The sequence below is a fragment of the Aotus nancymaae genome, unplaced genomic scaffold (assembly GCF_030222135.1).
Source record: "Aotus nancymaae isolate 86718 unplaced genomic scaffold, 86718_ANA_hifiasm-v0.15.2.pri h1tg000067l, whole genome shotgun sequence".
NCBI lineage: Eukaryota > Metazoa > Chordata > Mammalia > Primates > Aotidae > Aotus > Aotus nancymaae.
Window position 1 is genome coordinate 1,244,526 of NW_026988482.1, and position 25,974 is coordinate 1,270,499.

At 42.8% G+C, this 25,974-nt stretch overlaps 2 protein-coding genes across 12 annotated transcripts in view; one reads left to right on the plus strand and one right to left on the minus strand.

The window, feature by feature from the left end:
- USP13 (ubiquitin specific peptidase 13) overlaps positions 1–14,537 on the plus strand; it is a 154,544-nt gene extending 140,007 nt beyond the window's left edge. For both annotated transcript variants that reach the window (XR_010338916.1, XR_010338917.1), the window contains 3 exons: positions 122–2,358; positions 3,976–11,631; positions 12,141–14,537. The gene's annotated coding sequence lies outside the window, so the exon portion shown is untranslated. The remainder of the gene's footprint in view (positions 1–121; positions 2,359–3,975; positions 11,632–12,140) is intronic.
- The window catches only part of PEX5L (peroxisomal biogenesis factor 5 like), a 252,717-nt gene continuing 233,508 nt past the window's right edge, over positions 6,766–25,974 (minus strand). For all 10 annotated transcript variants that reach the window (XM_064366835.1, XM_064366833.1, XM_064366831.1 and 7 more), the window contains 6 exons: positions 23,072–23,215; positions 19,498–19,568; positions 17,083–17,280; positions 16,238–16,403; positions 15,698–15,855; positions 6,766–9,769 (listed from right to left, as the gene is read on the minus strand). In XM_064366835.1, coding sequence (XP_064222905.1) covers positions 9,565–9,769; positions 15,698–15,855; positions 16,238–16,403; positions 17,083–17,280; positions 19,498–19,568; positions 23,072–23,215 — 942 coding nt within the window. In that variant the 3' untranslated portion in view covers positions 6,766–9,564. The remainder of the gene's footprint in view (positions 9,770–15,697; positions 15,856–16,237; positions 16,404–17,082; positions 17,281–19,497; positions 19,569–23,071; positions 23,216–25,974) is intronic.

Consider the following 25,974-nt stretch of genomic DNA (forward strand, 5'->3'; position numbering starts at 1 on the left):
AGGCAATGATTAAGATAGTGAAGGATTATTTGCTACCAGAGAATGTTGAAGTTTCTCGGACAATGTTTGCAAGCCCCCTGTTATTGACATCCGTTTTCTTTTCTTTCTTTCTTTTTGACAGAGTTTCACTCTTGTTGTCTAGGCTGGAGTGCAGTGGTGTGATCTCACCACACCCTCCGCCTCCTGGATTCAAGGGATTCTCCCGAGTAACTGAGATTACAGGCACGCGCCACCACGCCCGGCTAAGTTTGTATTTTTAGTAGAGACGGGGTTTCTCCATGTTGGTCAGGCTGGTCTCAAACTCCTGACCTCAGGTGATCCGCCTCGTCCTCCCAAAGTGCTGGGATTACAGGCGTGAGCCACCACGCCCGGCCGTCCACCTTCTCTGTCTCATCGTGCCGAATGGGGGAGTTTCCCAGTGTGAATATGCGCTGTTGAATTTTTGGTCCTGCTTTTCAATGCTGTTGGTGACAAACTTCAGTTGTAGTGGGCCATTCTCATCCCTCGTGCCACAGTCATTTCAAAATCAACTAGGAAAAGTCTGTCATTGTGGTAGGGAGGCAGGGTGTGACTGCAGGAGTGGAGGCATACAGACGTGAAGTCGAGTCCCGTTTCCAACCTGGACTAGCTGTGTGACTTCGGGAAACACGTAATTTCCTGAGATTCAGTCTTTTCATCTGTACAGTGCGCGTAGTAATACCTGGGGTGCGTACGACAGTCCGGTGAACACAGGGCCTGTTACATCACCATTTTCAGCCATTTGGCATTGACTTTATGGAGGTTTTGACCATTTGTTTCAGTCTAAAAGATTTTTTTAAATACCAGAATTATGCCAACATTGATGGCTTTTTTCCGAGAGTATTTTTCTGGAGGTAACGTCATTAAGTCAGTTAATTTTGTTGATGTAAATAGCATGGCTCATCACTCAATAAACAGTAAACATCACTATGTGCTATGCATTCTTTTCTTAGAATGTATCTGTAAATAAAGATAAGATTCCCGCCCTTGTTTCATTTTCTTTCTTTCTTTTTTTCTTGAGATGGAGTTTTGCCCTTGTTACCCAGGCTGGAGTGCAATGGCACAATCTTGGCTCACCGCAACCTCCGTCTTCTGGGTTCAAGCAATTCTCCTGCCTCAGCCTCCCGAGTAGCTGAGATTACAGGCATGCGCCACCATGCCCAGCTAATGTTTTTTATTTTTTAGTGGAGACGGGGTTTCACCATGTTAACCAGGATGGTCTCGATGTCTTGACCTCGTGATCCACCCGCCTCAGCCTCCCAAAGTGGTTTTATTTCTTAGCAAGGAGAGATAGATACTAAACATAAAAAATAAGTAGAATCTATAACAGGAGGTATTAAATGCTGTGAAATAAAACACACAGGAGTGGTGAGGGTGCAGATCGCAGTATAAATAGGGTCTGTAGGAAACGGATCATTTGGAGGTGAGATTTGAAGCAAGACTTGAGGGAAGTGGAGGAGTCGTCCGGGGGGTTTTATGCTTGGCGGAGGGACTAGCTGGTGCACAGGCCCCATGGTGGGGGGTGTCTGCCATCAGAGGAGCTCAGGGAGGGGCCAGGCTGCCTGGGCCTGGGCAGCTTTGGGAAGGGCTTCACTCCAGAGTGCAGCGGGGCGCCCTTGTAGGGCCATGGGCAGAGCAGTGATCCAATCTCACTGAAGTTTCATAAATTCTTGTTGAGACGAGATGGTAGGAAGGCAAGGATAAAGACTGGGGCTTCTGTGGTTGGCAAGGTGGGAGGGTGAGGGCTCAAACAGGGCGGGAGCAGTGAAGCTAGTGAGAGTGGTCAGATTCGGGATGCATTTGAAGGTGAGACCCGCAAATTCCCTGATGCATAGGGTGTAGGCTATGAGGCAATGAGCGTAGCTAAAGCTAACCTCAAAGTTTTTATCCCAAGGAGCTGAAGAGTGTAGTTACAATGAACTAAGATAGGGAAGGCTTGGTGGGACTGGGGTGGTAAGGGTGGAGGAGGATGGCTGCAAAGTTTCAAACGCCCATTAGAACTCCATGGTTGATGTTGAGTAGGAAGCTGGATATCCAACTTGATTTTGGGAGAGAGTTCTGGACTAAAGACGGAAACCTGGGACTTGTTGGCATCTAGATGATATTTGAAACAATGGGACTGGGTACAGTCAGCAATGATGACAGGACACAGGAGTCCAGGGACTGTGAACACTGGACGTTTCCACCCAAGAAGTCATGGAGAAGACAAGCTAACGAAGGAGGCTGAGAGGAGTGACCTTCGAGGTGGACGGAAGCCGGAGCATGGTGCCTGGAGCGGAAGCTAAGAGGAGGAGGTGTCTCACGGAGGCGAGCGATCATCCTTCCAGTCACTGGTACGGGGTGAGTGAGCTGAGGGCTGAGAATCCAGCCTGGGTGATCTCTGTGGGAACAGTTTTGGAGGCACGGTGAAAGGGGTGGGTTGAAGGAGAACGGGCAGAGAGGACTTGCAGACGACGAGCGCAGCCAGCTCTTTGAGGAGTTTTACAATGGGAAGCAAAGAAGGGAGTGGTGGCTGATGGGAAATGGGGTGAGGTCAAGGGAAGGTTTCTGTTTTTAAATGTGAGAAATAAGTTGGTCAAATAGAAAACAAAATATTGAGGGTGTAAGAGAGAGATGGAAGATGTCCCTGAGCTAATCTGATGTCCTCGAGCAGGGAAAAGGTGATGGGATCTGGTGACAAAGTGGGGAGCTGATTTAGACAAGGACACAGAAGGACTGTGGGAATAGAAGGCAGAGACCAGGGAAGTGGGGAGGTGATTTGGGAAGGACACAGACCGTGGCGGTAGAGGGAGGCTGAGACCAGGAGTGCAGCTGTTAGTGGTGAGAAGACATAGTCCTGAGGGAGTCTGACAGTTCTCTTTTTCCTGCTTTATTTTCTCAGCAAAACGAGGCAGTTTCATCAGTTGAGAGCAATGATGGGGGGATTTAGGGATTTGAGGAGGGAGGAGAGGGTGAAGTAGTTGTCCCAAACCCCACTTGCCACGTAAGAGGAAGCTTTCCTGACCACCTACAGATAAAGGCGCCCCCCACGCGTTCTCATGATAACTTATTTGCCTTGTTCTAGTACTTTGTAGCACATGGCATTCTTATTTGTTAAAGTATTTGTGGGTGTTCTTTCATGGAACAAGTTCTTCCATGGCAGCTTTGGTTCCATTTACCTACTATACCGTGTCCCACGCCCAGAACGGTGCCAGCACATAATTTGTACCTAAATATTTATTGATTGACCAAAAAACCAGAAGACCCTAAAACTGAAATTTATTTTAATATTTTTATTCTAAAAGAATCACAAAATTCAATTTCAGGTTAGATAATATTTTAGTTTTAAAAAATTCACAAAGGAGGAAGCTTTTTAAAGTTTTGTTTTATATCCAAAAATGCATTCCTGATTTCCAGATAACTCATGCAAAATCGTATGTAGTGACATTCAACAAAATGACCTTTAGCCAGTAGTACAAATCGGATTCCATTTGATCAGAAGCAGTTCTGATCCCCAAATCCCACTTTGAAAGATTCCTGAAAAGACCTTGAAGCCGCAAAGTTTATTTGAAGCCATAGTTTAAAATTGCACATATATAAATACAATTTAATAATGTGAAAAAGGGAAGGCATGCTTCCAATAGAGTATAAAAATACTACCTTCTTCATATGCAAATTAGAAGCCAACCGAGTAAACACATCGATATGACGAGGTTATTTTTATGGTAGTAATTTTATTTCAAAGAGCGATGCAGGGAAATACTAAGATGAAGCCTTAATATCCAACAGAGTTGTGCTATGATACATGTTAGTTCACTGAGTCACTGATACAGTATCACATAATGTGCCAATAACCTTAAAACCCACCCCCCTCCCCCGTTGCCATGAATTCACTGTAGGTCACTTAATTTGAATTGGTATTAATTTAGTAACTCAATGTGAACATTTAAACTTAATGTTTTTTGTTATCTATTTCAGCTTGAAAATGAAATCCCAAGATGTTAAACATTTGCGAGCCTGATGAGGAAGCATCACAGAAGAATTTGTCTGAAAACAACATGTTTAGATAAGTAATACTCATACAAAATATATAGAAATGTCTTTTCTAAATAGTTAAATGTTTGTTACAGTTTGTAAAAAGTTTAATAATGGTTTTTTTTTCAACCAATGTAAACAAATTTGGGCAATGTGAATTGAAGAGAGTTTGGGTTAGATGATATATGAGGAAAATGCAAGGAAGTTGGTAAAAACTTAGGTTTGCCGTATTTCCTTTAACTACTGGTCACGTCCATCATGGACACATTTTTCACATGGCAGAGTTCTTGTGTGGTATCCATGCAAAAAACGTTCTATATCTCAGTGAAAATGCCAGATGCTCGCATTACCTCGTCGGGTGTGTATACCTCTTAGTCTTTTTGTGTGACACCATTTCCCTTTCCAAGAAATTCGAAGAACACCACCACTCCCCCAACGGATGATACACCTTTTACAGTTGAGAAAAGACCTGCCGAATTGTTGTTTCCATCTGAATATTATTTTGAGTGCAGGCTTCTGAAAGTATCCCATGTTGCTCATCCGGTTTTGCTGTGACATTCTGCAGCACTGCAAGTTAGTTTTCTCTTACAGAGAAGGTCCTCAGAAAACAGTTCTGAGACTGGCACACTTGTCTCTGGACTGTGTTATTTTGGTATTTCTGCAGAGGGTGCAGGGAGTGGAAACTTCATTCCAGGCAAAATGCCACGTGAGGGGTTGTTAAGCCTCGCGGTCTAAGTTTCTGTTCAGTGCCTCCCCACGATGATCTTTGCTGCGTGTGAATGTGTAGAATTCTGTCTTTGGGCTCATGGTGTGTGTGTGAGGGTGCCGGGCTGTACGGAGTGAGGAACAGAGCTGTTTCTAACAGAAGACCCTGTGGTCTCACTGAGCGTTGCTCTCTCCCTTTCTGGTCTCCTCATAAAATAGGGTTTACAGGAGAAGGCAGTAAGAGGCTTCCAGAGTTGGTTGTGAGTGACCGTGAAATCACCTCCTCACTCCCTAAATATCATGTTTTCAGACCTGGTGACCAAGTCCAGTTTCTCATGGGACATTTAGCCCAAGCAGTTCAACTGCCATACACATAGGGCTGCATCAGAACAATGTTGTCATACGTCACACACTCACGATGTGACATTTGTGGAAATTAAGGCCCCATATCTACTTGGCTTTGTGATGGTTTTGGTGTGCCTGACATTACCCCAACCTCCTCACCTTATTTAGAGTATCGGTTTTTCTAATGTATTCCTAAACTTTTAGAAAAATTTTGAAATGCATTATTAAGAATTTAGAGTCCAAATCTTTATATGCTGAGACAGTCCACATGACTTAGTTTAGTAGCATCCAGACACTCGGATTTGTTTAGGTTTTGGATCTGTTGTGGCTCAACTGGTTTTTAAAAAAGTGTTTAGATGTCTAAGTACCCAGGTTCTTCCGAGGATTACTTTGGTACTGGGAACCCCGTACAATCCAGATGTGTGAATATCTGCCACGTTCGGTGTGATAGCACGAAAACGATCTCAAGGATAGGATAAGAAAAGCAAATAGTCCACAAAAATGCTCCCTTGTATAGAGGCAAGGAACAATAAGCTAACCTATGACACTTAATCATGCACTGTGTAAATTTACATTCAGTCAAGTTATCTTGCATGCTTTGGTTAATATTTGAGTAGGCAGATTTGCAAGTACTAATGCATGCAGTATTTTTGTACCTGAGGTTATATGTTTTGCTTTTAAAAAGTTGCTTTTTTACAACCTTTATGCCAGAGTTTATGTATGAACACTCTTTAAAAATATATATATATGTATCTACTTCTTAGTTCAAAACAGTTTAATTTCAGCCAGTTCTATAACTACTGAGATGATAGGGAACGAGAGTATAATGTGGATAGGAAATTATTTTACAAGGTTGAAATCATAAGTGTGCATGTGTAATCATTTCTAAAATAAGAGGGTTCAAAAAGGATGGCATCTACAGTAAGCCTTTAGAATACCCTGTTTCTAGAATGTTCTAGAATTATCTCAAGATATGAAACAATCACCCCCACTGCCAGAACAGCTAACTTAAAGTCCAGTCCAATCTTGGGGAACAGATTCAGGGGCAAATGAGAAAAGGTCTCGGCATGATCAACTTGCTTTCTCAATATTCCCAAGCTCACAAAGTTTATGATAAAGAGTTTGGAAGCCCTTATAAGTGGGACTAGCTGCAACTGTGCTCTAGTCTCGCTTGTATGGCAAGAATATACCAGAAATATTTAGCTGTACAAGTATTTAGACATGGGGCCCATGATTCAATATAATAGTTCTCTTAGAAGAATGAGGGAAGTGGCATGAAACTCTGAGTTATGTTTCCATGCTTTTCTGTTCTAGTAGAAGTCCAGATTGGCTGGGAAAGCACAGCTCATCGTTTTCTATTAAAGTTTCTTGGTGGACAAGATCTGCCCGTTTTTCAGGAGTCATGGGGAGTGAGTTCTGAGGGAAGTAAAGGGAATGAATGAGTATGATCGGCCCAGTAAGAGGGATCTTTCTTCCTCCTCCTCTCCCCATCCCTCCGCCTCCTCCTCACCAGGAAGGTACGTAGAAGTAGCCTACTAGAAATGGTTATAACATGTTTTGAAACTCAGCAGTGATCACTGGCTTTCTCTATATTTTCATCCAATTTACGGGAAAAGTCAGCCCCTGAAAGTCACTTCTATGTAACTGAGTGGCCATTCTAGTAAAAAATCATCTTGTAGGAGCTGTCAGGCTGTTATACCTTAATACACGAGAAAGGAAATGCAAAGCCTTCTCAGAGTACCTCAGAAGGGAAATAAGGATACCCTCCCCTTTCGAATGGAAAGAGTAATTTAAATGACAGTCTTATGCCATGCCAAAATAGTTCTGCCAAAAAATAAAGTAGATGCCCTTTTAAAAAATCAAACATTTACTGTATATGATTTATACAAAAAAGACTGTTCTAAAGTCTTGTTACTTATTTTTTCGTGGTGCTCTAGTCCTATAAACTCTCGTTCATTTTAAAATAATGGTTTTTACTTAATTTTATAAAAGATATTATTGAAAAATGCAACTATTTTCCTCTTGGGCCGTAATTTCGGACTTCTTGACAGCCTATAAAAATCTTAGATCTGGCGGACACTAGATATACTGGAGAAAGTCCTAGGAAAATGCTCCGCAAATTCCCAAATGGTGGTGAGAACGGAAGATTGTCTAGTCTTCCCCAAAACAGCTCCTTGGAGTTTGTGTTCCAATAGCAAAATAAAACCTGGGCCGCAGAATTTGCCACCATTTAGCAACAAATTAATTATTTGACATTCATACTAGTTTTAGGCTTTAAATTCAGGCTACAAATTCAGTTGCTGCTGAAAAGTAGAGAGCGGACAGAACGCTTGCAGAGTTTGCTTTGAATCCTTTGTTCGGAGGATCCTCATGGACTATTGAAGCCGACTTGCTGGTCAAGGTATGGAGGTGGTCGGAGGAAGGAGCGGGGGGGAAGGATGCTCTTCCATCAGGCACAGTCAAGCAGCCCCTGCCGTGGCTTGGAGGCTGTCTCCAAGAGTCCTTACCGGACTGAGTTTCTCAAATTCTACAACTCTCAGATGCCATTCTTGAAAATAATGTTGAGCTTCACTCTGCTGCTGAGATGGTAGAGAAGCGTGGGCTGAGACTGGATGGTCGCTGCTGCCCCTGAGGATGCCCGAACGGCTCTGCCTGCTGCTGAGCAGCTGGAGTTACTGCCTGGCCCGAGTGAGCTTTGACAATGAGTATCAAAACCCGGCATTCCCACAGTGCCCTCCGCGCTTTGTCTTTATAAACTAGAATAGGTTATAATGTAGTAAGCCTCCAGGATCTGTGGTTTCCGTTCAGCTGAGGCTCCCTCATGACCCAGGGACTTCAAATGTAACAGAGGAGAGGATTTATTCCTGCACCTAGCATTCAATTTATATGCATGTGTGCACACCTGCCCCTCAGAAGCTAATTCCTCAGGCAGTTAGACTGTTTCGACCCCAATTCTATGGAGTTTTCGTTGCTGTTGTTTTGTCTTTCAGTGGGCAACTATAATCATGAGTGGAATGAGCTATTACTAATCAAAGAACATACAGACAATGTTAGGATCAGACTACTTTGGGAAAGCTTCTAGACAAAGGAAGGGACGAGGTCAAGAAGATGGGCTAACTTTCCAGACCTGATGTTGGTAAAATCGTATTTCAATTAGCATTTTGCAAACAATGTTCCCAATTCTTTAAAAAAAAATTATCTTTTAAAATAATCACCAAGCCCCAAACACATTAAAAACATTCTGGAGAACTAAGTGGAATTTATCCAGTTAAAACACCACTGCCAATAGAAAATTCCTGATACTTGCTAAATATTCAGAGGGCCAAAGAGCATGCTCTTTCATATCAAATCACCGGCATCCAGTGAGATTCGGTTTGAAGATGTTGCTCTTCTGTCACTTAGAATGCAAGGGGATGAACAGTGCAGATTATTATGAAACTAAGAACACATAATTTTAGGAAAAAATGTTATCACTCTTAATAAATATTATTTAAAATATTGATGGTTTAAAAGGAATACTGGTGTGCAGGGCAGTTAGAAAGCCAGTAAAACATGACACTTAAGCAAGTTAAACTGAACTCAATAGAAATCATGAGATCACCAGACTTTCTCCCTGCAGAGAATGCGTGGAGAGACAGTACCGTGTCTTACTTCGTACGGTCCCAGAAAGCGTGTGAATGAAAAGATGTTTGCCATATTTACACCTATGTCATCATATCTGCTTTAAGAAAAACACTCCTTCAAAACCCTACACTATGAAAAACTATTTTCAGGAATTGTTTATTTGGTCCGTTGATCTAATGAGGCTGAGTTCTCAAATCTTCCACCCCCAAGTTAAAAATTGGAGCAACGAAACAAAACTCCAGCAAGGCATAAATAAGATATTAAAGTGCATATATACAATCCCAGAAAAGTTTCGATTGGGAACAGCAAAAATGTCTAGTGCAAAAACTGCGGTGCAGCAAAGCTCCCTCTCTGGAATCAAGGGCTACAGTGACAGGATTGGAACAGGTTTAAGCAATGCCTGTCTTTAGTCACAAGTTAATCTATGTGCATGCACCAGTGGCCCCAGGAGACAGTTCAGAAACAGCCAGGCTTTCCCAGTCTGAAGCAGTGCTCTCTCCAGGTTTCCATGAACAAGCTCCTGAGATGTGGCGTCAGCTGCAGGTGGAGACAGAAACCCGAACACATGTCGCAGTGTGCTCGCAGCCTGTGCAGAGTATTCCACACGCAGTTCTTCAGCTCGGTTTGAGTCTCTCGGTTCTTCTTTTCAGCCTGACCTTGACGCTATAGACAACATTTTGTGCTTTTGGATCTGAACAGAGACTGGGCATTGTCTGTAGGAATTAATTTCCTTGGGCTACATGACCATGACCTTTTGAATATTTGATTTATCCTTTTGAAATTCATAATAAAATAGTTTTTCATTTTTCAGTACAATTACACAGATCAGAGATTATTAGTACTGGTATTATTCTTTCTTCAAGGATCCAAGTTGAAAGCTCTTAAGAGGACATCCAGGTCACCAAGATTAGCCGCCTGGAAGAGTTCTGGTTGGTCCATCAGAGAGAGTGCGATTCTGAGGGCAGCCCAGATATTCCCAGAGATTGCAGGATGAGGAACTTGCTGTTGATTCCTGCTCTTTCTTTGCAAACTGAGGGCAGTGAGAAAATTGCTGACCGCTTCTCTAAGAAGGTAGAGAAACAGATATTTTAAAATTCATCACATTTCAGAGTTAGCAAATGTAAACAAAACAAAATTGGATTAAGCGATTTTAGTCTAAAATCACCTCTTACGGCGTTCTGGATGGTCAAATGAACAACTTTCTAATTCTTTTATATTCTTTAGTGAGCAATCATTGTTAAATATAAGAAAAAAGCAGGCTGGGCACGGTGGCTCACATCTGTAATCCCAGCACTTTCGGAGGCCAAGGCAGCTGGATCACTCGAGGTCAGGAGTTCGAGATCAGCCTGGCCAACATGTTGAAACCCTACGTCTACTAAAATTCAAAAATAGCCGGGTATAGTGGTATGTGCCTGTGATCCCAGCTACTTGGGAGGCTGAGGCAGGAAAATTGCTTGAACCCAGGAGACGGAGGTTACAGTGAGTTGAGATTGTGCCATTGTACTCCAGCCTGGGCAACAGAGTGTGAATGTCTCAAAAAAAAAAAAAGCAAATTTTATTTTAGGAATGTCAAGTGGGAGAGAAAGAATAGCAAAACCATGCAAATTCATTAATGCATTCAATTTCCCCTGCTCCAGGAATGAACACTTAATCCATTTGCAGATTTGATGTCTATAACTAGGTTTAAGAGGAAGAATATAGCCCTACTTAAAAACACAGTGGTCTAATTTTTCCCACTAGTGATGCACATATGGAACACAGCTAGAGGGATGAGTTTATTATTGGGCACCTGGACCTGAGTCCCCGTTATTTAGCAGTAGGCAAATTTCTTGTCTTTCCCAAGCCTAACTTTCCCTGAGTGTGTAACAGACATTGAAAGACTTTGTGAGGTGCAGCTGGATCAATCTACATGCAAGCTCTCACCACTGAGTAAGATCAGTCGTCCTCAGAGTGGGTCTGGAGAAGCTTGGGGATCAATGAGGTCTAAATTCTTTTTATGATAAAACTAAGATGTTATTTGACCTGTTGCTTTTTTTTTTGCATGCTTACAGTGGAATTTTCCAGAGACTACGTGGTACGTGATCCCAACGGAGGCATGCAGAAGCAGCTGTGGGACCGTGTCTTCTAGTAAGCAAGACATTAAAGAGACAGGCAAAAATGTGCAACAGTGTCACCCTTCCCACTACAGTGTGTTTTGGAAAATTATTTTTTGTAAAATATTTATGATAACATGTAGTGAGTTTTATTTTTTTTAATTTATTTTTATTTTTTGAGACATAGTCTCGTTCTGTTGCCCAGGCTGGAGTGCAGTAGCACAATCTCGGCTCACTGTAACCTCCGCCTCCCAGGCTCAAGCGATTCTCCTGCCTCAGCCTCCTGAGTAGCTGGGACTACAGGCACGCGCCACCACGCCTGGCTAATTTTTGTATTTTTAGTAGAGACGGGGTTTCACCATGTTGCTTGGGCTGGTCTTGAACTCCTGACCTCAGGTGATTCACCTGCCTCAGCCTCCCAAAGTGCTGGGATTATAGGTGTGAGCCACTGTGCCCGGCAAAGTTTCATTCTTTTTAAATGAATCGTTAAAAATGTTTTGTTTAATTTCTAATATGGTAAATACCGATAGATTTAACCCACATAAACAAAAGCCCTTTGAGGTTGTCAATAATTGTTAAAAGTATAGAGAGGTCTTGAGAACACCGAGCTAGAGACAAGCTGAGTTAGATGCTGTCTGCAGTCCTCCTGGCTCTAGCCCACAAGTCCACTCTGCTGCTCAGGTGCCAGGTGAGCCTGCTGGGTCTGCCCTCTTCAGCACCCCCACTCCACCCCATGTCCACTCTGCTGCTCAGGTGCCAGGTGAGCCTGCTGGGTCTGCCCTCTTCAGCACCCCCGCTCCACCCCACGTCCACTCTGCTGCTCAGGTGCCAGGTGAGCCTGCTGGGTCTGCCCTCTTCAGCACCCCCACTCCACCCCACGTCCACTCTGCTGCTCAGGTGCCAGGTGAGCCTGCTGGGTCTGCCCTCTTCAGCACCCCCGCTCCACCCCAGCCTTGTAGCCTGCATCTGACAAACATCCTTCCCAAGAACGATCACACCACTTTAATCTGCCTCCACTTTACTGTTCTCCAAAACCTTTCATATGCGCAATCTCATTTAATCCTGGAAGGTAGGTAGTAAGCATCTGGTAAGAAACTTAGAAAGTGAGGCTGGATTTCTAGTTCTAACGCACACAATCCAGGAGTTCGCTCATTTATATAGTTAGATCTGCCTGACAATAAAAGGAAAAAGTGAGAGATGGTCATGGTGTGTGTGGCGACCTGGATAATGGAATGGAGTGTGTGTCCCAGTCACCCCAAAGTGGATGGACACACGTGGCCCTTTTTACCCCCGCTTCACAGGATGGCAGCTCTACTGATGTCTCCGAGTTTTCTCTCATAGGCTCAGAGCTCCAAGAACCCAAGCGAAAGGAAGATCTTGAAAGCCTCTCATTCTCTGGCTTCCTCCAGCCCCAGGTATGTGGTGATGTGGAGAGAAACAGAAGTCTAACTTACTTACCACCTCAGCAAATGACTCCAGCCTCCCCTCCAGCACCCGTAAAGATGGTCTAAACCTCGTCCCTCGCTTGCGAACTCAGAGTCCTTTTGGGGGACTCAGAAGGTCATACATGTGTATGCGCGAATGGTTTTCAAATGTTTCACACACGTGTATAAGTTTAAATCGTTTGTGTACATTGTCATGATTAATGAAAAGCCCTCATTTAAAAGCATTATGTTACAGCTTTCCCTCATTTTACTCATACTAAAATATTACTATCAAGGGGGATAAAATTTTCATCAAAAGGAGTCCTCGCTTTTGAAAAGGTTAAGACTGGTTGGTCTAAGACTGGTTTGTCACTGACAAAGGTGTAACGTTTTGGGCTACACCCAAGTTTCACACCAACAGTTTCCGCTCCTTACTGTAACTGTGTATGCACCAGGGTAGTGCTCGCCTTTGACTCTATAGAAAATGCGAGATGCTGACAGCAGCAAGTGTCACAGCTACGTACACCGACACCTGCAGTTCTTGAGGGGCGGTCCCAAGATGCCTGTGAACTGGAAAGTGCTCACGCTGGCGCCTCACTTCCTGCTGAGCCTGCACTTCCACCTCAAGTTCTACTTTGCAGAATCTCTTTAAAACATTTATGTCTCTCTCGCCAGGCACAGTGACTCACACCTGTACTCCCAGCACTTGGGGAGGCTGAGGCGGGCGGATCATTTGAGGTCAGAAGTTCGAGACAAGCCTGACCAACCTGCTGAAACCTTGGGTTTACTAAAAATACAAAAATTAGCCAGGCATGGTGCTGGGCGCCTGTAATACCAGCTACTCAGGGGGTTGAGGCAGGAGAACTGCTTGAACCTGGGAGGCAGAGGTTGTAGTGAGCCGAGATCATACCACTGCACTCTAGCCTGGGTGACAGCGAGCCTCCATCTCAAAAAAAAGAAAAAGTTTACTTCTCACTTGATGGTCTTTTTTTTTTTTTTAGGGAAAAGCACAAAATGCTTACCATTTCTCAGATTTCCCACATCTGGCATGACAACAGAAGACCCACAAAACGTAGTTGACATGGTCCAAAGTAGCCAACTGTGTAGTGCCGCCAGACTTCTTAGCAAATGAAAGTACAGAATGCTCCGTCAGACCTGAACTAACATCCCTTGGTATCCAGTGGGCTGGCTTCACAAAGCCCTGAGAATACCAAATCCGAGCGTGCTCACTCCCTTGTAAAAATAGCACAGTATTTGCATATAACCCGCACATACTTCCCACATGCGTTAAACCATCTCCAGATTACTTACAACGAATAAACTGTGAATGCTATTGCATTTGTTATGCTATATTGTTTTTTAAAAACTGTATTTTTAATGTATTCAGTCCACAGTTGGTTAAACCCATGGATGTGGAACCATGGATGGGTGGCCCCACTGTACAGGAGTCTCTCACGCAACGTTTGGAAAATACTTTTATACTAAAAACTTACCTTTTGTTTCTCTGAAATTCAAATTTAAGTGAGCATTCTGTGTTTTATCTGGTAACCCTAAAATTGACTTGCTTCAGTATGGGAGATTTTCTGCTTGAGGATTTAAAATTTACGCCTTAATGGAGTTGGCCATTTTTACCTGTCATGAGCCGTCATGAGCTCCTGCAAATAGTAACCCTGCTGAATTTTGTAACTGTGAATGCCAATAAAGTACTTCATTGCTCCTGCAAGTATTTTTTTCTAACCCTAAGAAGTTACAATTAAGAAAAACTCATCTAGGGGCTTTATAAGAGCCTCCTTTAATTGAGGCTTTATATATATTAAAAGCTTTACAGATATAATATATGGTATGTATGTATAATATATAGCTATCTATATAATATATAGTGCATATAGATATTTAATGTATGTGTATGTATAAAATAGTCTATAAAATATATCGTGTATATTTAAATGTATGGAATGTTGTTTATATATATTACATTCCCTTTTAAAGAACAATTATAACAATTACATTATGTTTTACATATATATTTCCATCCCTCATCTCCCTTGTTCTAAAAAAAGGGAATCTAAGGTGTCTCATAAAATACATATACACAACATATCTAGAAAAAATGAATGAAAGAGGTGAATAGAAAATCTGGTCGGGAAAATAAGATGAAGCCAGGAATGAAGCTAGGATGGGAGACAGACATCAGCGGGGCTTGGACTGTGACGCGTGGCGGGTGGCACACAGCGCTGGGCTTTTGCACAGCTGACGCACAGAGCCTCTGCAGTGGCACATTTCAGTGTCAATAAAACAAGCCACTTGATAAGGAGTCATTCAGCTCTTTGTGGTTTTGATCTGAGAAAATCCTGACACAGTGTAATCCAGTGACTCATGCTCTTTGTAAGAGTTTTTTTGTATAGGGCAACGCCTGTTTTCTAGGGCCTCAGTGTTTGCCAGTGGCAAAATGCATCACTGCAGCTCAGAAGCAGTAACTCTTCTGGGCTTGAACTCCCAGCCTCAGGTGATCCACCCGCCTCGGTCTACTGAAGGGCTGGGCCCACTGCGCTTGGCCTCTCTTTTTTTTAACAAATGAAGAAATTGAGGCTAAAAATAATTATATACCCAGAGTCACAAAACTGGTACATGACAGAGATGTGATTTTAACCCCGGCTGGCCTAATTATTAAAGCCTGGCTCTTTCAGAGAATGAGAAAAGGTTTACATTTTTCATGGGGTTCAAAACTAACATTTAGTTCCTTTTCCAATCATGAACGTCAAACCTGTTTATTTAGAAAATAAAAATGGGAAAAGAAAGAGAAAAGATTACCCATGCTTTCATTATCTGAAAGAAATAAAGGCCATTGGTAGTCCCTGGTCACGGTGAAAGGCAGGACACAGCCCTCAGTGGTGTAGGATGAGGATGAGAAAGGCATTTTAAAGTATGACCCAGTTCCGTGTTTTCTTTTCCTCCCAGCTAACTTCGTTGGTATATTGGTTTAGAAAACCTGGATTCTTGGCTTTGCTTTGCTAGACACTGGTTCTGGGACTTTCTGAAATCATTTTGCTGGGTACCCCTAACCCACACCCCCAAGGGTAAGTGGAAAATGAAAGATTGACTGCAAGTGTTTCTCAAAAGTTGCCCTGGAGGGTGCTGAAAACCCTGGTAACTTGTCCTAACCCAGGCCAATGAATCCAAATCTCAGGGGCCAGGGCCTGGGAATCCTCATTTCCCCAGACGCTGAGCAGATGGCTGCTCTCTACAGACTGAGACCCGGAGAAGCTCAGGGCTCCTGCTGAAACAGGCCTTGGGAGCTGCAGGCTCCACATTCACCCTTACCAGCAGGAGGAGGAAGAATACTCCGACCAAGGCAGGTGTTTCTACTCGGAAACAACCTCTCAGGTAACTCGGCCTGAGGCCTGCGCATGGCCTGCTCCCATACTTCAGGTAACTCGGCCTGAGGCCTGCGCGTGGCCTGCTGCCGGACCTCACCTGTAGGCGCCCAGGTTGATGCAGCTGATTCCCAGGTTGTATCTGGACCGGATGAAGCCCGGCTGGATCTCCAGGGCTCGCGTGTAGGCCTCCACGGCTTCCTCGCTGCGGTCTCCGTTCGCCAAGGTCGCCCCAAGACGGTTCCATAGTGAATAGTCCTGATGACAAAATCAGAGCTTTCTCACAACCCAGTACAAGCCACGGTGACAGAGCATTCCCAGATTTCTCTGCAGAGAAAGGAAGATGGCTAAAGATTTATTCAGTGCTCATGGGTGGAGACCGTGGCCAGGTGAATTACTACAAAATCTTCACGGACAATTTTGTCGAATGACTTTCACTCATCAACAAACAGCTAGCGCTGGAGGTTGTCATGTGATTAATGTTTCTATTTTAGGTATTTCAGTATTAGCAGCCACGTAGCACATCATTAGTACCCATCACTTGAAACCTCTGGAGGTGAATAAAGTGTAGAAGGACTGTCGGCTGTGAAAACTTGTTACAGAGAACACCGTGGTTTCTAGGTGTGCTGTGCCCTCTTACCTCTGGCCGAACAGTTAAGGCAGCGTTAAATGCATCTATTGCTCTATTAAATTCTCCACTCAGGTGAAACAGGACCCCTAGACCTGTCTGTAGGTCTGGGTCGATCATATCTCCATTTTGGTGGGCAGCTTCCAGATATAATTCCTTCACTCCTTCCAGAACAGAGCTACGAGAGAAAAAACAATTAGATTTGTAATCCCAACAGTCAGAACAGAAATGATTTACTGTTAAATCTCTTGACTCTATTGCAAGAAATCTCTTCATTACAGACTGGAAAATTTTGCTTAAAATAATGAGAGGATTATTAATGCTGAATGTTTTAAAATATGGCTGATTTTCATGGAGTACGTTGTTGACACAGATACAGACTGCTGAGTAAGGTCTTCACGAGGAGAGTTCTGCTCATTATGAGTACCAATGTGGAAACCCCACAGCTAAGTTTCCAGGGCCTCAGTGAGCAAGAATTTAACCTAAGGATTTATTGTTGGCAGAAAACAAACTTTCTAGAAGACCAGACTTTCATTTCTCCCATTCCTAATTCTCAGGCTTGAGAAAATTTGGAGCATTAGTATTTCTTATACTTTGCCTTGGGCAAATTATGTGTCCAAAGCATTTGACTTTCAAATGTGGCACTCAGATAAATGCCTGTCAGTGCCCCCAGCGTGCACCCTGTGCCTGAAGGAGCCTGGCCCTGGTCTAACTGTCGGTCTTTCTAATGAGCGATGCTCCTCAAGCAGAATTCCCTCCTGCAAACCATTCCGGGGTGGGTGGTGTCAGGGATGTGAGGCTCATCCATTACCCGTTAGGTGATTAAACTGCCAGCTGTAATGTAACGGGAAGGATACCTATCAACTGGGGACTTAGACATCCGCCGGGTGAGGCCTGGAGATCCCTTCTTGCTCTTCACGAGGTACTTGTACTTTGGATTTTGTCTAATCCAGTTCTTCAAGGCTTCACAGGCATCCTGCTGATGGCCAGTGTTAGTGTAACTCACGGCCAAAGCCATCAGTGCTTTTAAGTTGTTGGGCTGCAATTCTAAGCACCTGAAAAAACAGAAGCCAATTTCAGATTTTTTTTTTTAGTTCTAACAGTTCTTTAGAAAATGTGGGGTCTTAATATTAACTGACTAAATACTGCAAAAGCACTGTTAAGCTTGTTATGTCAAGTCCTTGGAAAGCACCATATTTATCCACATAAAAACGGAGACCTCAGCATATTTTTAAGACAGTTAAAACTTACCCTATGACTGCTAGGTTTGGTAATTTTAATAAGTGTCTTTAAAACTATGTGGCTTATCCCTGCACATGATTTATTAGTGGTTAATCTAATAAGATCTAATGAGAAGTAGGGGATATCATTATTTTAATGCTGATCTCTTTTTTTTTAAAAATGAAATCTCACTCTGACCCTGAAGCTGGAATGCAGTGGTGTGATCTTGGCTCACTGCAAGCTCTGCCTTCTGGCTTCAAGTGATTCTCCTGCCTCAGCCTCCTGAATAGCTGGGATTACAGACACCCACCACACCCAGCTAATTTTGTATCTTTAGTAGAGACAGGGTTTCACCACCTTGGCCAGGCTGGTCTTGAGCTTCTGACCTCAAGTGATCCACCCACCTCGGCCTCCCAAAGTACTGGGACTACAGGCGTAAGCCACCACACCTGGCCTTCACTATCAATATATTAAATGTATACATTTATACATTTAATACATAATGTATAAATATATACATACAAACATACATATAACAGATGGGATATATGTGTGTGTATATGTACACACACATTAAAGGTACTTATATATTTATACATTTAATATATAAATATAAAAGAGAACTGACTTGAATGTAGACATCTAGAGATGAAAGACTGTGCAGTGTTTTGCAAAGGAGAGGGAAATCCTTGTGTTTTCAGAACTGCCAATGTGGGTTTACAGGAGACAATGGCAAAGCTACTCCCCGCCATTCGATTCCATTGGACTTTAGCAAGGGATTTCCAAGTTGAAGTGCATGCAAATCATCTGGGGGTCTCATAAAGTCTGCGTTCTGATGCAGTAGGCCTGCTGGGGTGGGCCTGGGATTGTGCAGGTTTGACAAGTTCTCAGGTGAAGATGCGGTCTCTGGATAAGACTTTGAGTAGCAAGCCCCAGACAGTACCTAATGCCGCTCTGTGCTGAGCCTAATCTCCCAGAAACTTACCAGCGCTGGGTAGAGAGGTTCCTAAGGCTGGATGCACATCGTGAACACCTGGTGAGTTTTGAAAATGATTGCTGCCTGGTTCCCAGCCCTGGTCAATTAAATGATAATCTCTAGGCTGTGCTTGGACATCATTTTCCCCTCTAAATGATTCTAGTGTGCACGTGTATACAGGGGTAAGAACCAGTGACTCAGAGCTCCAGGTCTGGAGCCAGGAGATGAGGGTTTACATTCTGTCTCTGTTACATACTCTCTGCGTGACCTTGACCTTCCTGATGCCCAATTCTCTCATCTGTAGGAAAAGGCTCTGACGGCAGGGCCGTACCCCAGGCACCATTACCTCATCAGATACCAACAGAATCTTGAAATCTAGGTTTCCAAGACTGTAAAGCCCTAGAATTTCAAGAGTCTAGAATTCTTACAATCTAAGATTCCAAAGCTGTAGGATTTATACACATACATTATGTATGTACATCCATATAAACATATACATATAACATATGGTATATGTGTGTGTATATACATATATATGTGTGTATACATACACATATTCTCTTCCTATAGCACTATATTAAAGGTACTTACAAGAAAAGGTAGGGAAAGGGGAAGTCTGTTTGGTAGAGGCTGCTTTTCCAGGGTTTAAATAGGAGCTCTAATCAAGTACCGCGTAATATTATACACACCCTCTCTTCCCATCCCTCCTTTCCCAGTGTCATCCAGACCATTAGTCAGTATTCCACTTATGTTTTTTTGAGGAATATTTTCAGATGTTTCAGAAAGCTAAAAAGTTAAACTATTCAGTGGGTCTGCTTTATGACTGGGCTTAACACAGGCTTTCTCTGGTCCCAGTCAGTGTCCACTGATTCGTAGATAGCACGACATGGTTAGGAATGTTATTTCCCTACAGGTTGTTTTTCAGAGCTACGTGAGTCGTATGCGGCATCTCAGCACCTGTCTTGGCTAAATTCTTTATACTGTACTGCAGTAAAGATCAAAAGGCAAATCTAAAACAGGAAGTCCATTAACAAGCATCCACCAGGCCCTTGATTTTGCACTTAGCTTCAATTACCTCTGGAGGGCGACAATAGCTGCTTGTTCATTTTCATTCTCTGCCTGGGTTATCCCGAGGAACTGCCATGCCTGGGAAAGACAATTGATGTTAATACTGCAAGCTGAAACAGGGTTACTAACGAGCTTCCGCTGCTTTGTTTACCTGGGACGGGTCCCCTGTGCAGAGCAACCTGTCTCAGGTGTGAGGGCTACACAAAAGGGAGAAATATCGCATGCATTTCTTCATTCACACTCTCTTGTGACATCTGGGTCAAAATCCTCCGTCATTAGTTCAAAACTCGTTCAGTGTTTATCCTTTCCTATAACCCAGTGCGATGGAAACCTCTGAATTTCTGAGATTTCATTACATTAGGTATTTTAAAACCAAAAGATAAATATATAAAATTCTACAGTTATGAGGAAAAGGGGTGGAAAAATAGCCCAGAAATGTAGCTAAATAAAGTTTACAATAAGGAATCTCAAGAGGTACAATATGAACTTCGCTTGTATGAATGAAAGTCAAACAGTTACTAGAAAAATTCACAGGAGATTCAGGAACTAGGAAAAGCAAAACGAAATCTTCTCTGATGTGTTCATTCCTCTAATGTAATCACTGTCAAAACGCACGAAACATACATAAACACGGTCATAAGGCAGACGTAATTTTATAGTCTAAAGTTACACATTTCATTGTACCTTAAGCCCCTTTTCATGTTTCAAAATCCTCATAATTTTTAATTTGGATTTTGTTGAATGGATATTTGATTATTTACCCAGCAATTTCCTTATTGCTCTAAGTTGGTTGAAATCATTTGCTACTGTAAATAATATGAAGAACATGTTTATGTTTTTACATCTAGAATTAAAGTTTTAATATAGCAAATTTTCTCTATATGATCATAAGAACAATAAGAGTAATACACACAAGCAAAAGTCTATCATACACATTGTCCTCAGATTTGCTGGGGGTGGAGATATATTAGGGTTGTAGGGATTTAAAAATGTTTGCAGAGTGTGTAACTCCGCAAACATTTTTACACACTCCCATAATACCATTTTAAAACAAACCTCCAGGAAAGCACAGTTATCTTAAAGTGCCATTTGACTGGTTTTGGCTTTTCCCCTTATGGATTATTACTGGATATACTTTATAAACTCATAAAAATACTGATTATGCCCCCTCCAAATAGCCTTGATTCTTTAAAATCTCTTAAACGTACACACAGCGACCTCATTTTGATTTCATCATGTATCTTAGAATGCCTCTTAAGAAAAGGCTGATGAAATCGCCTTTCTCTGGGGGCATTTTTCTAGCCTGTGGCCATGGTGTCATTCTCACTGTGTGCAGTGTTATTATCTCAGCTTGAAGGTCTCCATAGACTCAGAAGCCCTGTGTCCTTGTCTGGGGCTTGTTAGTTACCACAGGCTCTCATTTTCTCATTTATGAATCTGAGATCGTAATATCTCATTAAGAGAATCTTCCAGGGCCCTTACGTCAAATGATATCACGTATTTGAAAACACCTTGTAAAACACTTAGCAGTTAGAAATGTAAGATGGCATTATTATTTTTAGGAGGTGGCCTATAGTTTCAGATTAGTGTAATAATTTCCTCTTCTACAATGAGCATAGATCTTTATTTTATTTTTATTTTTGAGACAGGGTCTTGCTCTGTCACTCAGACTGGAGTGCAGTGGCGTGATCTGGGCTCACTGCAACCTCTGCCTCCCAGGTTCAAGCAATTCTCCCACCTCAGCCTCCCGAGTAGCTGGGAATACAGGCACAAGCCATCCACCCAGCGAATTTTGTTTTGTATTTTTAGTAGACACGGGGTCCCTCCATGTTGGCCAGGCTGGTCTTGAACTCCTGGCCTGAAGTAACTCCCCTGCCTTGCACTCCCAAAGTGCTAGGATTACAGACGTGAGCCACCACGCTCAGCCTATCTTTTAAAGATTCTAATATTTTGGTTCAGAATTTCAGCTTTCCGTTCTATCCCATTTCACTGTAAATCTTTTGACCAACAAGATATTACAAGATTTAACTAGTGACCAGTTTACTCATTCTTCCTATATCAGGTACAACCAATGATAACAATGAAGGCAAATATCGATGTGCCAGGCGCTGAGCTGAGTGCTTTCTTTGTGTGAACTAATTTCATCCTCGCAACACCCAGTGAGACAGTTACTATTAGGATTTCCACGTTACAGATGAGGAAACTGAAGCTTAGAGTGTTTAAATGACTTGCCCTGGGTCCCACCGCTAACAGGTAGAACAGGGATCGGACCCATGCCGTGGGGTCGCGCGGCCTGGGTGCTTAACCACTATTCTACATTGTATTCCCAGCACCAGTATATACCTATGCCTACGATTTCTGCAGATTCCCTTGGAAACACTCCTTATATGACGATTCCTGAAAATCACAAACGAAAGAAGAAAGCATCACACTACCACTACCTTAGGACGGACCTTTGCAGGTTTAGGAATCCAGTGGACTCGGGCGGCAGAAGCTTCCTGCTGCTCTCCCAGTCTGTCTCATCGCTCTTCTCATCTCCGAGAAAGGGGCTTTTCTAACACGCAATCTGTTGGTATACCCTTCCTGAGTACAGGCCCAGCGCTTTCCCACAGCCTTCAGATGAATTTCAAATCCTTGCCTATCTACCATTCTCCCCTGCCCTCTTCCACCATGCCCCTCTGCCTCCCCACGTAGCATTCTCTGGAAACGAAAACCTGACTCCTCTATCGCCTGGCATTCCCGCCGCCACCCCGGCTCCACCTGTGCAGACAGGCTGGATGTTTCTGGCCTCCCAGCACCGTGTGCACATGTGGACGCTGCATTTAGTACACTACACCGGTTTTTCCACTCGTCTTCCCAGATAGGCCATAAACATGTTTTTCCAACTGATAACTTTTCCCGGCTTTTCAGTATTTTGCGACAGGACCTGGCATAATTTTTGGGACACAGCATGTGTTTAATAAATGTGGAGTAAACCAAGGGTGATGTACAGTGTGACACAAGACACAGACATCACTACATACTGTCCCTTGAAAACAACTGCCAGGCACAGTGGCTCATGCCTGTAATCCCAGCACTTTGGGAGGCCCGAGGCAAGTGGATCGCTGAGGTCAGTAGTTCGAGACCAGTCTGATCAACATGGTGAAACCCCGTCTCTACTAAAAATACAAAAATAAGCTGGGCATGGTGGTGGGCACCCAGCTACTCTGGAGGCTGAGGCAGGAGAATCGCTTGAACCTGGCAGGTAGAGGTTGCAGTGAGCTGAGATCGCGCCATTGCACCCCAGCCTGGGTGACAGAGCAAGACTGTCTCAAAAAAAGGAAACTGCAGATGAGCCTCCAGGTTGGTGATTTTGATTTTTTGTTTCCTGTCCCCAACCTTTATTTATAGGCACTATCAACACTGCCGATTAGAAATTAGGTTAGAAAATAGGTTCCTATTGGTAACTTTCACACAAGTGGGCTACGCCAGATTAACTCCTCTGGGAAGCTTTACTTGACAGAAGGGCAGAGTTCAGTGTTTTCCGTCCCTTGTTGGCACGTGCCCTTTCTGAGTCTGGCAGAATGAAGGGAGAAAGATACCTCTGCATCGCCAGGGTCCTGAAGAATTGCTGCTTCCATGAACAGGATGGTGACTGGCAGGTCCCCTTCCTTCAGCCTTTTTAAGCCTTCTTCAAATGCTCCAGGCCAGTCCTTGAAGGGGTTTTCGGTGTGAAAGTAATATCCCTGCAACACAAAGACAGACCAGTGCATAAGCCATTCATTTCTCTTTTCATTCTTACATCAGTAAGAATGTAAATTAAAAAGTCAGGAAACAAGGAGGCTGAGGCAAGAGAATTGCCTGAACCCAGGAGGCAGAGGTTGCGGTGAGCCGAGATCGCGCCATTGCACTCCAGCCTGGGTAACGAGCGAAACTCCGCCTCAAAAAAAAAAAAAAAAAAAAAAAAAAGTCAGGAAACAATGGATGCTGGAGAGGATGTGGAGAAATAGGAACGCTTTTACACTGTTGGTGGGAGTGTAAATTAGTTCAACCATGGTGGAAGACAGTGTAGTGATTCCTCAAGGACCTAGAAATAGAAATGCCATTTTATCCAGCAATCCCATTACTGGGTATACACCCAAAGGACTATAAATCATTCTACTATAAAAACACATGCACACGTATGTTTATTGTGGCACCGTTCACAATAGCAAAGACTTGGAACCAACTCAAATGCCCATCAATGATAGACTGGACAAAGAAAATGTGGCACATATACACCATGGAATATGATGCCGGCATCAAAAAGGATGAGTTCATGTCCTTTGCAGGGACATGGATGAAGCTGGAAACCATCATTCTCAGCAAACTGACACAAGAACAGAAAACCAAACACCGCATGTTCTCACTCATAAGTGGGAGTTGAACAATGAGAACACATGGACAGAGGGAGGGGAACATCACACACTGGGGCCAGCAGGGGGATGGGGGGCTAGGAGAGGGAGAGCATTAGGAGAAATACCTAGTGTAGATGATGGGTTGATGGGTGCAGCACGTGTATTCCTATGTAACAAACCTGCACGTTCTGCACATGGATCCCAGAACTTAAAGTATAATAAAACAATTTAAATTAAATATTTATTTTGATTTTTAAATTAATTCCTTTTTAAATTTCTGATTTTCTTTATTATGAATATAGCGCATTTTCATTGTATAAAGTTTAGATAAGACCAAATAATATAACAAGATACAAAAAGATGATAGGTGTACGATGCCACGGCCTAGACAGGACCGCTGCTAACAGGTCTGAGTTCGCTTTCTTCGATATTTTTTGTTCTTTTTAACAATTCCCCCTCATGATTTTAAAAGCACTGACTCTTTAGACATGTTCTCGCTAAGTGCTACCACGCATCCCCTGAAATACGAGTCCCACATACCGTACTCTGTTTACCTACTACGGCCCTCTGGAGAGCCACAAACCATTGTCATAGCTGAGAGTTTTTCGCCTTCACCCTGGACCAGTTTTTGCCTGTTGGGGGCTGTATTGCCCCTGTTGAGAATGCATGTTTTCAAGTTAAAGGTTTTTATAACTGCACAGATTTAAAGAATACAGAATGTACAAATAATTGTCTGGTATTTTCTATGAGTATATAAATTAAACAAATAGGCACATATTACATACACAGTCTTACAGCTCAGGCCTCACCTACTTTTATATTGTGATTATTTCTCTATGTTATTAAAATTATTCCTGTGGATGGATATATTCATTTACTCAATTCCCTATTGATAAACATTCAGGTTATTTTATATATTTTATATTTTTGTATCACAAAGCCTCATGCACAAATCTTTGTCTGAACTTACTTATTACCTTAGGGTGGACTCCAGAGGGATTTATTAGCTTAAAGGTTATGAGCTGTTTTTAAGCCCTTGATACGTGTAGCTAAATTGTTTTTGAAAAAACATGTCGCCATTAAACTCTCACCTGAAGTATGTGAGAGATGTTATTTGTTGCAGTTTTACTTGCATAGATTATCATAAACTCCTTTAAATTTGATACAAATAAGCTAGTGTGTTGATGATGTCAGTAAGGTTGAAAAGTGATCGGGTGGAGGCCTTCAGTCTCCAAAGCCGCTGAGAAAGACAGAATCCGCCATCAACAGCCACAGGGTATGAGGGCTTGTGTGGGGTTAGTGTGGTTCTGGGGTTCTGGGAGTGAGAGGCTGTGGCACTGAGCAGACCCCGGGAGCACGAATTACAGCCCAGAGTCTGATGATCTGAATCAATGTCCTGTGTTCGCACTTAGCTTTGCTTTCCTTGTGGAAAAGAGAGTTACTTTTAATGAGATGGTTGTTCTAATTTTATGAGATTACCTGGCCTATTGAGGGACAGAGTGTTTGGAGGAGAGAGACATTTTAACGGCTATGTAGATTGCAGATCTACTAAAATCGGAGACCACTCATCACCACATCCCCGGTACTTGGTGTAAGAGGAAATGCTCAATAGATATTTGTGGTATTAGCAAAATATCATAAAAGTTGTCCAGAACTGAATATTACGGAGACATCTTCCACCACAAAATAATAATACATACTTATCTAAGTACAGTTTTTCTTTTTCTAAATTTATTTTTAATTTTTGTGGGTACCCAGTGGGTATATGTATTTATGGGGTACATGAGACATTCTGATACAGGCATACAGGCCTGCACATGTGTGATATGCGTAACAGTCACATCAGGGTAAACGGGATATCATCACCTTTGTCCTTTTAATGTGTTATAAACAAGCCAGTTATACTCTTTTAGTTATTTTGAAATGTACAATAAACTATTGTTGACTGTGGTCACCCCATTGTTCTATAAAATACTAGATTTTATTCATTCTATATACTGATATTTTCTACCCATTCACCATCCCCAGCTCCCTGCCCATTACCCTTCCCAGCCTCCGGTAACCATCATTCCTCTCTCTGTCTCCGTGAGTTCAACTGTTTTCATTTG